This window comes from Vombatus ursinus, unplaced genomic scaffold (assembly GCF_900497805.2).
Source record: "Vombatus ursinus unplaced genomic scaffold, bare-nosed wombat genome assembly UNPS02014839.1, whole genome shotgun sequence".
NCBI classification, from domain to species: Eukaryota; Metazoa; Chordata; class Mammalia; order Diprotodontia; family Vombatidae; genus Vombatus; species Vombatus ursinus.
The window spans coordinates 3,187,443-3,203,753 of record NW_020954617.1 but is presented as its reverse complement, the minus strand read 5'-3'; the positions used below and the strand labels follow the sequence as shown (position 1 = coordinate 3,203,753).

The 16,311-nt window shown below is 35.6% G+C and overlaps 1 protein-coding gene across 1 annotated transcript in view; it reads left to right on the top strand.

Annotated features, from left to right (window-relative positions):
• GRM8 (glutamate metabotropic receptor 8) overlaps positions 1 to 5,074 on the top strand; it is a 907,987-nt gene extending 902,913 nt beyond the window's left edge. Inside the window, exon 10 of the mRNA XM_027840194.1 lies at positions 4,951 to 5,074. Coding sequence (XP_027695995.1) covers positions 4,951 to 5,000 — 50 coding nt within the window. The 3' untranslated portion in view covers positions 5,001 to 5,074. The remainder of the gene's footprint in view (positions 1 to 4,950) is intronic.
• The last annotated feature ends 11,237 nt before the right edge of the window (positions 5,075 to 16,311 follow it).

Genomic DNA, 16,311 nt, shown 5'->3' with positions numbered 1-16,311 from the left:
CCTTCCTTCCTTCCTTCCTTCCTTCCTTCCTTCCTTCCTTCCTTCCTCCCTCCCTCCCCCCCCTCCTCTCTCCTTTCTCTCTCTCTCTTTCTCCTTCCCTCTCTCCCTCCCTCTTCTTCTTTCTTTTTGGTGATGAGGGGGGTTAAAGACTCCTCTTACCTATTTGTAGCTCCTATATGAATTTTGGGAGAGCAGAGACTGAAAATAATCCTTTTCTTTTTTAATTCTCTGAGTTTAAATAATCCTATATTAGCAACAATAGCTACAAGTTAACCACATTGAAATTCCCTCCTTTCCCCATCTCTTACTTTTTAAAAATGACTTTAAGATCATTTTAAGAATGCCCAGGCAGAGACCTCAAAGATATAATCCTTCTCAAGTCACAGATAATACGTTTAAGGCAATTGGAGACAGAGAAGGAAACTATATTAGCTGCTGAATTTGCAGTTTTCTACCTTCTACAAGAAAAGGTCAAATACGGTTTCATGGCCAGGGTCAGAGGGGAGATGGAAACAAAGTTCTGTGTGTAGGAATTGTATCAACAATTCCTAATTAACAAATGCTGTGTATGGCATTGCTGAAACTATGTTCATGCATAATTCATGAAAACAGCTGCTGCTGGAAGTTGATTTGTTCTCTCTAGCTTGTGAACACAGTGTGGTGCACACAAGGAAATACATATTTGCTATACTCCCAAACTGATTTTCCTATTAGCATATGCATCTCCACTGTTGAAAATTTCTCAGGTAGCTCATCCTTATATCTGGTCCATTTCTTCCCTGTAATGTTCCCAAAGTAAGAGCTCAAAGAGGCACAAAATATCCATCATCCCCAAAGCTGGTCCCACATAATTTGGTTAGCTTTGGTAAACCTTGAAAAAAGTCCAGGCTCTAAGAACTTTTCAAACCATCTTTTGCCCATTTGATTTATTGATTTTTCCTTTTCCCCATAAACATTTTTCTACTAAATATTCAAGTTCCAATAAATTTTAGATTTTTTTCTCCCTGAAGATCACTGGTACTAGAAAACAAACAAACAAAAAAGACACTTTTAATTAGTTTATTCATATGTTTCTATGAAATAAGAGAAATGTATACCTGGAAATGTACTTGAGAGCTCATCTAGTTTAGTCTTCTCAATTTGCATATGTTAAAAAGGGTGCTTCAAGTGATTAACTATCGTGATCAAGGTCCTGATTTCCAGTCTAGCATTCTTTCTATTATATTTCAATGCCTTCATCACTTTAAGCTCAAAACACTAGCTAATGTCAATTAAAAACTTGAAAAATTGTAATCCTGTCTAATCCAAGGAATTCTTCCTAATTGCATAGTGTTTAGGAAGCGAGACTTGAGTCAAGAAGTCCTATGTTCAAATCGCACCTCAGACACTTAGCTGTGTGAACCTAGGCAAGTCATTTACCCTCTCTCAGCCTTAATTTTCTGTAAAATAATTACAATAACAACTATCAGATATGGTTTTTTGGTTAAGATTTAAATAATATAGCAAATGTAAAGTGATTGGCAAACCTTAAGGCCCTATAGAAATTTTTACTGAGCCTGATTTCTAAATATGAAATAAAAAATTTGTTAAATTCAAATAAAATTTAATTTAAATTAATAGTTAGTTGTGTATCCTGCTTTGGGCTTTCTCTAAGTTTTTGGCTAACAGCAGTAGTTATGGAATGGATTTTTGGGCTTTATGCTAAACTGGACTCTGGTTCTGTTCTAGAGTGGCCCTAAGCCAACTCAATCTTCTCTAGATCTAGGGATAATTCTCCTCATGCTTCTTGCAAAAGATCTTTCATTTTCAACCTCATCTGGAAGAACCTAGACTTGTCTCTGTCAGGATAGGTCCCTCGTGAGTGGACCTTCAGAAAGTCATTTTTTATTATAACTTCTCTTTCTCCTCCTTCTCTTCCTCCTCCTCCTATTAGTATTACTACTACTTCTTACTGCTACTACTCACTACTTCTATTACTCCTACTAAAACTACTCCTACTACTACTCCCACTACTCCTACTCCTACTCCTACTATTGCTGTTGCTGTTGCTACTGCTTCTACTGCTACTCTTGGCACTACTACTAAAACATCTGTCATAGCCAAAGTTGGTCCTACTGTGATTCCACTTGATCTCAGCTTTTTCTCTATTTTAAAGGTCTTATAAATAGGTGTTAATGTCCTATGAGTTAGGAAATAATACCCCCCCTCACCTTTTTGTATTGGGTATATATGGACTACATATTTGAAATATACAGCTGACTATAGCGTAACATAAGTTTAAATTAAAATGTTTATCACTGTTCTACTAGTCACCTCCTCCTTAATTGGTTCATATGCCAGCTAGGTCCCACATAGAAGAAGCAATCATATCCCATGTTAGTTGTTGCAGGATGATTTTGCTTTTATCTAGCAGAAAGAACAACAGGAGTCAGAGGACCAGCATTGAATCCTGTCTCTGCCACTATACCAACTATACGACCTTGTTAATTAACCTCTTGGAGCCTCATTTTCTTCATTTGTAGAGATACTATTTCTTACCCTTTTAACCTCCCTGGGTTAATATGCACACATATACACATTATATATACATATATAATACATATATATTAGATGTTATATGTGAAAGCTTTTTGTAAAATGCTTTAGAAATGTAATTAGAATTAATATTTTTGTTATTATAATTAAAGAGAGTCCAGTTCAAAAATATAAGAATACAATAGTTATAGCAAAAGTAAGAAGTAGGCACTGGTTTTGGGTTGAGAAGAAAAATCAACCAAAATTCCTCTGAGTTCACTTTTGTATTTAAGAGTACTAGATTTGGAGTCAGAGGATCTGGGTTCAAACCTGCCTCTGTCATTTCTTGTATGGGTTTGAACAAATCACTTGCCCTCTTGGAACCAGTTTCCTTATCTATGAAATAAGGGAATTGAAGATGGTAGCCTCTATGGTCGCTTCCACCTCCAAATCCTCTAAGCATACATTGTGTCCCCCTAAAATTTAAGATCCTTGAGGATAGAGTTTGTTTTATGTATTTGTGGCATGGGTACCTAGCACAGTAACTTGTACATAGTAGGCCTTTAATAAATACTTGTTGAATTAAAAACACACATTCATTGACTTTTTCCAACATTCTCAACAGTGATTGGAAAATCCATGAGTAAACTAGGTGAAGGAGTAAATATACCCTAAATAAGTAGGAAAACCACATCCACTTGGCATGAGGATTATACTTTTGGTTAGTCAGATCTTAAAAACTCATGCTACCATTGACCACATCATTAGGCTAGCTTACACATTGTGAAAGGGGGTTATTGCAAAGTTATTTCAAATGGTATTAATTATCCTGGTCACTCACCGATTTTCATGAGCATTAAATTCTTTGGGTTGAAGTATCCTTATTCCTTCCAAAGGAAAGATTTTGAGGCTTTAGGCTTATTTAATGTTCTCAAACTAAGCTCTCCCAGAATATGTTTCATTAGGAAATAGAAATTAAGGGGATGAAACCAATAATAGAAGTATTTTTTCCCTTTTCTTTCATTTCTTTGTTCTTGTGATTATTCATTCCCAAATTCCAGTGAGGGAAAAAATGACAGATCAGATTAGATTTCAAAAGGGAGTTTTACTCATTTGAATCTCACAAAACCAAAAGAAGGTTTTAGATTTTCATTTCTTGGAAATTCAAATAAAAACACAAAAAATTAAAGAGAGATTCAAACATAAACATTAATTTGACATAACACATCTTGCTGTTTATATTTGTCTGCTTATCTTGCAATAACATACTTAATAGATCTTGGTTATAGTAACTAAACATTTTATTTTCCTATTCTAATCTATATTTTCTAAACAAATCCATTTATATCCTTAGGAGTAAATTTAATTTGAAATATTAAAATAGTAGTTCCATGTAATGTCTTTTTACTGATGCGTATCAGAAATATGCAACTTGAAAGTTCAAAGTATTTCCATGTAATGAATATACTTATCTATTCATATTTAGTGACTAAATATTATTAAAATGAAATGGAATAATGAGTAATTCTTTAAAACTCCACCAGCCATGATTAGCTAACCAATCTCTTGGTAACTAGATTAGACTTAGAAAATTGGTCACATAACTTAGGTATACAAAGATGCTTAGATTTTCCATTGAGGTAGTAGTTGTATTCAACACAGTTGAGTTGTATAATGCCATACAAATGTGAGATGGGTTAACTAATGCTTTTGCATGAAGACTGCATGAAATTGTGCTTAAATGTATACCCTATCCCCACACAAGTACTCAAAACTTTATGAAGTAAAACACATTTAAAAGCTATCTCTATGTAAAAGTCAATTCAATTCAGAAATCTTTTATTTTGTTAAGTGCCTACTATATGGGAAGTGCTATGATAAGTGTTAGAAATACAAACACAAAAAAAATGGAACAATGTCTGCCTTCAAAGAGCTTACATTCTACTGGAGAGATAAAACAAGAAATTAACAAATAATTCGAGGTCATCTTAAAGAGAACACTAACACCTGGGGTGAGCATGAATAACTTCCTGTATGAGGTAACACCTGAGCTTAGAAAATAGTCACTTTGTTTCAATCCCTTCACTTCTCCCCAACCTACAAATACACAGTTGTTATTTCACTTTAAAATGGGGAGAGATATAAATAATATTGCAACATTTGGACAACCATACAAAAATTTTAGGAAAAAAGGACCACGTGGATCTTCCATGAATACTTTTCTATTTTTAATCTGTTGCTCCTGCTCCAAATGCATACATTATGACATTCATGAATCTCAGAATACAACTCAATATTTATTACATATCATAATGTTTTAAAACAAAAGGAAAATAAAACAAGCAAGAAAAACAGCATGGGTCTAATAAGTATTGTTGCTTATTTGGATTCTGAAAATCAAACTAACCAAAGAATGCTCTCAATTTGTCTTAACAGCTTCCTCTACCAAGACAACATATGTTAGCTATACCAATCATGCAATCTGAAGAGAGAAATGAAATCGATCTGAATTGCTGCGGTATGTGATCTTAACAACGAACATGACACCACCAAAAACTCACTCTTGGAAATCTCTGTAGATTACAATCAATCAATAGTCAGTCTCTTAAGGAGCAAAAATTAATCATGAGCCAAAAGTATCGGTAATGGGGAGGAAAGAAATCTGTTTGATAAAATACAACCAGTGAGTTTAAAGCTCAAGAATTGCTTACTCATGAGAAGTTTTAAAAAAATCACAAAAGGAAAACTAATGTTAGCTTGTGAAAAAAAAATGCTGTTGAAATAAATCATGTCTGATGTTATTCTTGTAAGTACTTTTTTGTGATTGTGAGAACTCCCATTCCTGTCCTACATTGTTCAACTTGTATAAGACAATGAGTCTGTTTCTTGTAATGGCTGGCTGGATTGAAGCCCTGGGTTGTGCTAAAAATTAATGCAATGGTTGAAGCATGCACATTTTTATACAAATAATTTATTTCTAATAATAAAGGAATGTTTTGCAAATGTTGAGACTTGTTTCGTTGCAGTTTTAAAGGCAGGGAGACACTTCTCTTTGCAACTGGCCTTGTTCCCACTGTTGTTTAACTCCTGCTATAAAAGGCCTGGCTTATTCAAAGGAATGTGTTTCCTTGAAGAATGTGCTGTTGGTGTGTTTGTGTATGTGTGTGTGAGAGAGCGTGTATTTTATTAAAATATAAAGAGAAGCTATTTGTATAAGAACCTGTGAATATTTCAAGATTCCCATGGTAGTTTTTCATAGTAATTTCATTTTTTTTAAATGAGAATTCAAGAAATAGCTCAAGTCAAAATGCTCTAGGTACTTACTCTAATCAACAAATCATGACTCAGAAACTTGTTTTGAGACTACATATACTATTATGATAATCTAATTCTGAACAAGGTAAAAGTTTCACTAAAATTCCCTATTATGTACTTAAGTGCAAATCACCTTTGTGTAATGGAATATATGAAACGAAGTAGTACTATCCATTTCTTGCCTGGATTTCTGTATCATTTGTTTTCACACAAGTCTCACGGAAATCAATTAAGTAATTGGCCCTAATGGGTACATTATCCATGAATATATGGATATTTATTTATTTATTTCTCCAGAATGATTAAAGTAATCATGTTTCACATATGTCAGTGCTTTCTAATTTTCCCAATGAAAGCATGCATTGGTTCATAGAACAGCATCATTAGGAAGTGAGAAAACATGGAAGCAATGTAAATATCTGTCATGCTAATAAAGCATATCGAGCTAGCTAAAAGAAGACTTCTAGTGGCTTTCAACCCCGTTACCATTTCTGTCTTGGGTTTCTCTATTTCGTACCATTTCAACCATCCATCAAGTCAATGGGTCTCCATAATCATTTTGTTAGTAATTGTTCTCTCTGCTGAATTAACTTGGATGGCTCGTTGCTCTTCTTACAGATATAAAGAGTTATCTGTGCAACATATCTTCAACCCGGATATTAGCACCAATGCTGAATTACTTTTTTTAATGCTCCAAGCCTAAAGCAGACAAAGCTCGAATTTATGACTTAGTATCATTTTCTCAATCCCTTGACTGCCAGAAGGATGACCTGCCTTGAAATGAGCATTTACTGACAATTGGTTGAGTTTTAGCTGGTGGCATACATGCTTATTTCTAGCCTGCACGTAAACCAAAGATTTAAAAGATTTTTTTTCAAATTCTTAATCAACTGACTGGGGTAACACCCACAGGTATGTTGGTGTCAGGACAGGATATACCAAAAAAAGTAAACCCACTTAAAATTTTAACATATCTATGTGTAGTACATGTGTCCTCAGAATCAAACATTAACATCTAAACAGTGAAGGACAAAATTGGCACAACTTTTGTATCAGATTCTACTTCTTTTCCTCAAAATAACTGTGCATTAGTTTAAGTGCATTAGTCTTAAGATTTGAGAGCAACTGAATAATAAACATGTGTTTGTAACATTTAATCATCTGAATTTGCTAGGTTTTGCTTTTCACCCCAGCAACCAATTTTCTAATCCCTTTTCAGTAACTAATTTTTTATAATGAATGCAAATATATTGGCGTAGTCATGGAAAAACAGAATAGGCTACTGGGATCAAAATTTTATTATGGTAGATTTGGGAATACATATTTTGAGTTGAGTACAATTCATGAAGCTTTCTTATTTTCTCTTCCCTTTCACTAGGAATAAGGCATCAGGTTGTGCGTTTTAAAAGGTCACTTACAAGTTAATTATTTAGGAGTTAGTGGTTAGGTTCCTATGAAGGCCCCACAAAGGCAGTACACTTACTGATCAGTAGTCATCTGAATAGGTAACCAGAATTTGTTATTTCCATGGGTAAATATCTTGACTGCAACTCTGGATTATAGGAACACAACTCCCCCAAATGATTACCAAGGTATTACTTAGCAATGATTTTGTGTTTTATTTTGACAATTCTCACCTTGGACTAATTTCAGCATAGTAGCTAAAATGCTAAACCTCCTGCTCTAAGTAGTATTCAGCAAATTCAGGGTGTCATGAAATGGGTCCTAGATCCAGATTGAGAAAATGTTGTATACAGAACTGCTTTGGCAACTGTTTTGTGACCTTGATCAAATCACTTAAACTTTCTAGAAATCATCTTCCTCATCTGCAAGATTAAGTGTTGGTCATTAAAGTATCTTCAAACTCTAAAAATTTTATTATTTTAAGGCAGTGGGAATTGGTGCATGGGCTCTCTTGAGCAATAACTGGGCTAAGCATGTTAGTCTTTATTAGGACCTACTGATATTTAATGATATCTAAGCAGATTTTTGTCTTCACCAAACAACAATTTTACTCCAATGCATAAACACTTCTTGAAATGTTAATTCAAAGGACAAAAATTAGGGATCATGTATGGAAAATCAAATCACCTAGAAAATGTGATATTGCAGATGAACTAATGAATTCAATCCAATTAAAACACCGGTTTTCTGACCCTCACAAGAGGCAGAGATATTATTTGGGAATTTTATTAACTTTTAATTACATATCACATGTCATTTACTGTCAATATTGTCTGGTAACATGCACAATTTTCACAACTTTTCTACACTGTTTACATTAGTAGTCAACTCATGCTGCCAGTGATAAAAATAATAGTCAACTCCTATTATTCCATCTTGTTTACTTTTTGTCATTGTATTTATTCCATTTCTTGTAATCACAGACTGATCATTCACCTGTCTTCTAAAAGTAAGTGGCTAACAATGATAATAGTATGACATAGAAGGGGAGAGTGGTGAGTATTCCCCCAAAGTGAAAGAAACACTAATTGGATACAATCATGTAGGGATAATTCATTTTGCTGTCTCCAGATAGAGCTCTTTCAATGTAGAGATGAGAAGTAAAGGGCAATTGGGCCACAACTAGAATTGAAGAGTTATTTTAGGAGGCCTTTTGCGGGGGGTATTGTTGAATGCTCTGTGCTTAGGTCGTTTGGAGACTTTATCTATTAAATGGTCAATATTATGTTCTTTGGTAGATAAAAGGTGGTTCTACTTAAGGAATCCTTTCTTCCTGTCTATATTTCATCTTGCTTTGTTATATGACATAACCTTTAATGAAATGATAACACGAGTCCCTTGAGTACTATAATTATTTTTGTTTAATTTAGTCCTTCTGAAGACTTGCAGATTATTCTCATTGATGAATTCAGTCCAATATCAGTGCCAAATGCTGTAACTTTTTTGATGTGTCTGCTTTTATGGTGGTTAGGAAAATAATTGACTTTTAAATTGACCCATTAAATGTTTACTATAACTGCTTACTGCAATGAAGGAATTTGTGTTGAACTAAAATTGGCTAATAGCCATGTTGTCCCTGAAAAATCAGAGATTAGAGATTAAATGTCAAACATGTACAGGTCACTGTGGTAAAGCCAGATTTGAACTTGGGATTTATTCAGCAGCCTATTGAGGAAGGGGTGGGAATAGAGTTGTAGCTCCAAGGAATATGTAAATACAGGTCCCTTTGACAAGTTTGCCAGAAAGTAGCAGAATGGGCTTAGGCTCTGGTGAAAGAAAGATGAGGATTCAGGTCCAGCATTCCAGGCCTTTTCATAGTTCATCCACTCTCTAATTTTTCCTTAACACTCTTCATGCCTTTTCAATTTTTCCCAATAAAGTGACAGGAGCAAAGAATTAGAGGACCTGAGACCAGGAAATGAACTAAGGAAGGCATAGAATAAGTTCTATTATCATATTTGTTGGTTTGTTGGCTGAAATCCAAAAACAGGCACCTGTATTGCACAACATGGAACAATGGAACAAATAATCCTGGAAACAATTAGTTCTTTCTTCATTCTCTGTTCTAGAGGACTTGTCACCTTTTAGGAGTAGTCACAGGATAATAAATCAAGACCTGGAAGAAACATTGTTATTAATCTAGTTCAGTCCTCATTTTATACATGAGAAAAATGAGGCCCAGAGAGGTCAAGTAAATTTTCCAAGGTCAAAAAGTAAGTAATAGAACTAGAATTTAAATCCAGATCATGTGACAATTCCCCCACCCTTTACATTAAAGAACATTTCCTCCCTTTGGCATTTTTAACTCCCTTTTTATATTTTAGTCCTTTGAGACAGGGAAAATGATTTCTGTAGGTCTTTTTCCATATTTGTGGGGTTTTGAATGACTTAAAATGTTGTCATGTAAGCCTTCTGTGTGTTGAATTCAGTCAGGCCCAGGCCTGCTTCTGCTTTCTCCAGGATGCTCTGATTTTACCTTTGGCAATTGAGGGACAGAGGAGGAGGGAGGGGAAATTTTAACTGTACCCAAATCTGAGGGGAGGGGACCTATTCTCTTAAATGGGATTGGGGTTAATGGCTTCTATCCTAGGATTAGGGAAGACTGTATATCCTCTCCTTTACCATGCTTATTCATACTTTCCAGGGAAGGGAAGAATATGTTAGATGTTAGAATCACCTTCTTTGTTGGTTCTATTTTCTGAAGAGAGGAATGATGAGAGGGTTGGAGCCCGCTGAGCCCCCATCTGAGGCTCTTCTTATCTTTGGGTAGACAAGAGGGGCAGAGGTAGCTTTGGACAAAATTCTTAGGTAGATGTTTGCCTTCATTGACCTTCTACTTGCCCTTCTCTATCCCTCTCTTTTACCCTTTCCTCTGCCTCAAAGTGCCCAGTGTCTTCGTGATGACCTGTAGATGCTTAAAGTTTCCCAGTTACCTGCCCAACTAGACTGCCCTTCATACACTTGACTGATTTTCAAAATAATTTTTTTACAATTCTTTCCTCCTCATTTCTTCCCTTCCCCCACTCCTCCATTCCCTGTCATCCTCTCTATGTCAAAGAACTCAGCTATTAGGAAGAAAGCAACCTAAGCAAACTAATACCACTTAACATTTGGAGGACTTCTCTTTCATCTTAATTCTTAGGAGTAATCAAATTTTAGAAAATAAATGAATCTCTAATTAGTGGAATTCCAGACTTTATGAGGCAAGAGAACATGTGTGCTTTGGTCTTCTTGGTCTCTTGGGGTATCCATTTTTAAAGGAAACTCCTCCTTTTTCTCCCCTCCCCTCCCTGTAAAAGAACCTAAAAATGCTTTTTAGACAACAGATATTGCAGCCCCTCTTTTCCGGCCTTTACCCTCTTTCTCTGATTTCTTGGGGGTATGACTATGACTCATTGGTCATCCTTGGCTCTGGGTCACCCTTTCCCCTGGCTCAGAATGATGTGTGTCTCTATAGCTCAATCCCAGTGAGGTCATTTCCTGTTCTAGAGCTGTAGGGTGGTAGGGATGGATGCAGTTTCCCTGGACTTTTCTTCTTTAGAAAGAGAGAAGAGCTGGACTATAACTGACCTATCCCCTAGGCAATAACTGAACTTTCAAAATATATATTTTATTCATCAGAAATATATCAATTGTTACTCTTGAACAAGCCACAATCTCCACAATCTGTTGTTCAAGTAGCTAGATTGTTTCTGGTATATTGTCACGGCAGAGTGAAAGGTGTGCCAAATTTGGAATCAGAGGACCTAGGTTCAAATCAAGGCCCTGACATTTACCAGCTGGGCAAGTCACTTAGCCACTTTGGGCCTCATTTTTCTTATCTATAAAATGGGGGGTGTGTTGTATTAGATGGCCTCTTAGGTCCCTTCCAGCTCTAAATAGGTGATTCTATAATTTTATGATAATTTCCTGGCAACCTGAAAAAAAAGTAGATGCAATGTTACACATAGACCAGTAGTTAGGTGGGTGGTAGGAGGATGCTACTGTATAGATAGCTGTCTGTACAGGCCCTCCTTAATTTCCAGATACACTAGACTTAATAGGATCTTATACTAATAGGATCTCTAAGATAAGGTGATTTTTTATCATGGACCAGGGAGTCTGATTAAATCAGACCTATTCAATTACCCTGACTTAAGGACCTTTAAGGAGTGACTAAATCAGGAGTATTTTGTTAAGTTTTGGACATCATATTTTGAGACATATATTGAAAATCTGGAAAAGGTCCAACGGAAGGGAACTAGGATATTTCAGAAATACACAATCAATTCACACTAAGATTTATTAAAAACAACTGGGTTGTTGAACCTATAAATAATAAGACCTCAGGAAGACATGAGACCTGTCTTTAAGTAGTTGAAAGTCTATCATGTAGGAGGTAGACTTATTCTGTGTCTTCTATCAGAAATGGGATCAATGATTACAAATGAGAGGAAGGCAAATTTAGGCTCGATAAAAAAAAAAAAAACTTTATAAGAATCAAAGCTGTTCAAAAATGGAATTGCTGCCTTGGGGCTAGAAAGCAAATTTCTATTACTAGAGGTAATGAAGAAGAGGTTGAATGACTATTATTCGTAGGAGGTATTGAAGGGATTTTTGTTAAGGAACAGGATGAACTAGATGACCTCTGAAGTCACTTACACCTCTGAGATTCTATGGTTCTGGGCTACATTTCCAGGAAGGTATTGATCTGAGTGGTATGGTACCATAGGATTTGGAGCTAGAAAATATCTCAAGACCTTCTAATGAACTCTTGTCTTTTATAAACAAGGAAAGTGAGGACCAGAGAGTTTGAGTAACTTGCCCAAAGTCACACAGGTAACTGAAGTGGCAAGTCAAGGATTCAAACTCAGGCTCTAAAATCTGTGAATCTGTGAAAAGTTATCTTACCTAGTTGTGTGACCTTAGGCAAGTCACTGAAGTTCACTGGGCCTATTTCCATGTGTCTAAAATGAGGGGATGGAACTGAATTATTCCAATTTGAAATTTATAACTAACAATGCAAATCACAATACTCAAAGCCTAATATAAGCCACATTTTTCCTGACTGCCCATGAGCTACATTTTTTGATTTACCAGATGCTGCAATTTTTTTTAAATCCCTAAAAATCACCCAGAAAATCCCATGAGGTATTTAGGGAGCCTTTCAACTTCTTTCACGTGAACTAATATGATACTCTTATTTTGTATTTATAATGCATCTTTCATCATAGGTGTGCAAGTTGCTTACAAAGGTTTCCTTATTATTCAAATCACCTTATGACAGTGAGCTTTTTGCTGCGATGTCTTTGTGTACAAGTTTCCACTTCGGTAACCAGTACATGAATAGCATCTTGGGGCATGGGAAATGATTATTACAATGTCCTTCAGACAGAGAGATCAAGACCCTGGGATTTTTAAAAATTCATTGTCATAGAGCTCTCCAATCATTAAGTCAGAAATAGAACTTCAGCTGCTTCACTGCTGGGTGTGCAACTACTCTGCTGGACTTCATTGACCCTGACCATAATCATCCCATATTGAACACTGTTATCACCTAATGACTATTTATTGGTCCATATAACCTTTGTACCATTGTCAGCAGAAAGTTGTCTGCATCACTGAAGTCTCTCACAATGGAAAAATCTCAGCAGAGCAGAAAGGTTGAATTGACACAGAAACCAAAATACTGTTTCATTTCCAGGCTACAGGAGAGAGGTCAGGAGAGAGTCAGAGAAGCAGCGCAGTTCTAGGCAACTGAGTGCTCTTCCTTATTTAGACCATAGTCTTCTCACAGCACCCAATCATTTATTTTTTTAAGGGACTTGAAGAAGCAACAAGGAATAATGGATAGAAAGCTAGTTTAGAGTTAGGAAGACGTGGGTCTAAGTCCTTCTTCTGATTTCTATTATCTAAATGAGCATGAGCAAAGTCATATACAGAGCTCTAGGCAACTTGCTAAGACTATGAATTATAGATGATGTGCCTATTGAATTCTACAATGAAAACAGAGAGACTGGAATATCTAATTTTTCCCAAATTGTTCTTTTTTTTTAACATTTTAAAGGGCAAAGCATTTCTTCACCCCTTTCCTTATGTTCCCATTTCCCACTACTACATAAAATGTGAGAAAACAAAATGTGAGGTTCTATTTCTAACTTAATGACTGAAGAGCTCTGTGACAATGAATTTTTAAAACTCCCAAGGTCTTGATCTCTCTGTCTAACGGACATTGTAATAATCACTTCTCGTGCCCCAAGATGCTATTTATGCCCTGGTTACCAAAGTGGAAACTGGTACACAAAGACATGATCAGAGCAAAGAACTCACTGTCATAAGGTGATATGAATAATAAGAAAATCTTTGTAAGCAACTTGCATACCTATGATGAAAGATGCACTATAAATAATGAAACCACAGGACCCAGTTCCCATTCTACAAAATTGAAATTCCAAACTTGAAGTTTTTAGACTCATTTGTGCATAGCAGCTGATATAGTAGTTGAGAACATGCATCTTGTATCAGCAAATATTTAAGATAAAAAATATCTCCTTAATAATGGGACATTATGACTGCTAGACACACAATAAACTATAGTAGCTCAATGGAGGTTAGTGAACCAGAAAATTAGGAGGATTTATGTGATAGACTTTAACTGTTCTGAAGAAGCCATAATAGATTATTGTAACCAAACACCACTTTTCCAAAAGTGCCTAAATGATAATTTACACAGTGGGGCTTTTTAACTAACAGTGACTGGCATCTTCCAAGAGAAGTATTTTTTTTTCTTTTGTTTTTCTTTTTGTACCTCCAAACTCTATAGTTTATAAGTATAGTGAATATAAAACGTTCAAACTGCAATGTTTATAGATCTCTTTCTTCCTGCCAAATATAAAAGCAACAGACTAAATATGGTGCATAAGAGAAAATATCTTTGTAGTATAGTCCTTCATCATATTCACCTTCAGAAATCTACATACCTGATAGAATGCCTTTAAACATCATTTTATCCATTAACATGCACGAGTGCTTCTACCATTCAATGGAAATGCCAATTGAAAGCCAGAAAGAAGCTTCTTATACTGGAGCAAGTTAAAGACAGGTTAATTTAATGGAGCAAGAAGAGATTGCAAAGTTCAGCCTTGACATAGTTCAGCATACATTGTTTTTCTCCCTTTTTTCTAAATAGTAGCATAAAGATTGCCAACATACTTATATGCTGACCAAAGGCAGGATTTTCTTTAAGTTTTTACTTCCTGAATAGAATGGACTGAAGTTAATTAGTAATATGGGCACTCTGTTCTTCACTGCAAAGGTTAGACATCTGTAAATGTATTGAAAGTCTCCTTAGCTTGCACTGTGTATTTTTCACTGAGTTAGAGCCTCATAATTCAACCAACTGACCAAATTATTATTTTAAGCACAAGGGAAATGAGATATGTCAGACTAAATTTGCATGCATAGTGAATGGCCAAGATTTTTTTTTTAAATTAAAAACTTTAAATGAAGCTGATATAAGTTAAAATAAGTATATATTCTTGCTTTGGATGTTGTAGAGAAAGAGGAAATGGCATTTTTTACAATTGATTTTTTTTCTCCCACCAATTTTCCTTTTACATTATTTTCATTCTCTTTAGCTTAATTGGTTTTGACTCTATCACTGTCATAGTAAGCTAATGCCAAAGGAAAATGAGCAACATTTGAACTTGCTCCCATCCTATCCATCTACTTTCCCATTCTTCCTTGCTCCTGTAGAAGCAGCCATGGGAGGGGGAGGCAAATGGAATTTAAGAATGTCAGAAATTCCTGATGCTGGACTATTAGTCACTTCATTTCTCTGGACTTGCTCCTCATTGGAAAAATGAGCATGTTAGACAACATGATCTCTCAGTTCCCTTCTAGTTTCAATAATTTATGAGTTGTTCTCTCGTCTTCATAGAGAGGTGGTGGATTACAGGTATGGAATGTGACATACATGATTTCGCTTGGTTTTGATTACTAGTTTTTCTTTGTCGTGGTGGGCAGATTTCATGGTGGGAAGTGGTTGTGGTATAAAAAATAAAAGGCATCAATAAAACATTCAAAATTTAAAATTCTATGAGCCCGTTGTTCCCTCCCTAAGATCATCAGATTTTCAACCAGAAGAGACTTTAGAGATCATTTGGTCTAATATCTTCATTTTACAGATGAAGAAACTGAGACCCCAAGAAGGAAAATATATATATATATATATATATATATATATATATATATATACTGCACAAGATAGTGAGTAGCACAGTGAGGATTTAAATCCAGGTCCTCTATGTCCAAATCCATCAGTACACTCTAAAGCTTTGATGACTTGTATTCCTTATGGGTTCTACTACCTTTTCTTAGTGTGTGGTTGGAAGAGGTCACTGGCTTTTCTGGTCTCACTCTGGTCCATGAAAATAGCATGTGAGCCTCCTTGTAGGAGGGTGGTGATTTTTTTCAAAGGTTTTTAGAGTTTGTGTTACCAAACACTACAGGTACATACAGATGGGAATAACACACAGCAGATGAGAGGTTATAAGCTTGCAAACATTTTGTCAGTTGATCTGATTCTTACCTACAAATGTATTTGAAATTAAACCTTGATTTTTCTTAGTCTGCTACCCTTAATGGAAACGATCCTTTCTTGGTCTTATCCTCAGAGGCAGCCGGCCCAATCCTGTCTAGGATATCTGGATATTAGATAACACTCAAAAATTTTTTTTTTGGCTAGGCAATGCAGTTAAGGTGACTTGCCCAGGGTCACACAGCTAGTAAGTGTTATGTGTCTGAGACCAGATTTGAACTCAGGTCCTCCTGAATCCAAGGCCAGTGCTCTATCCACTGCACCACCTAGCTGCCCCTCAAAATTTCTAATTTAGGTAAATTAAGTCTGGCAAAACTGCTAGTTGCTTCAACCCATCTGGTATATATTTCCCTATTTTTCTCTGGGTATGGGATTTTGAGGCTTATACTTATTGGATAGTAGAGATAGAAGGGGCTTTAAGAGTTATCTAATCTAACCCA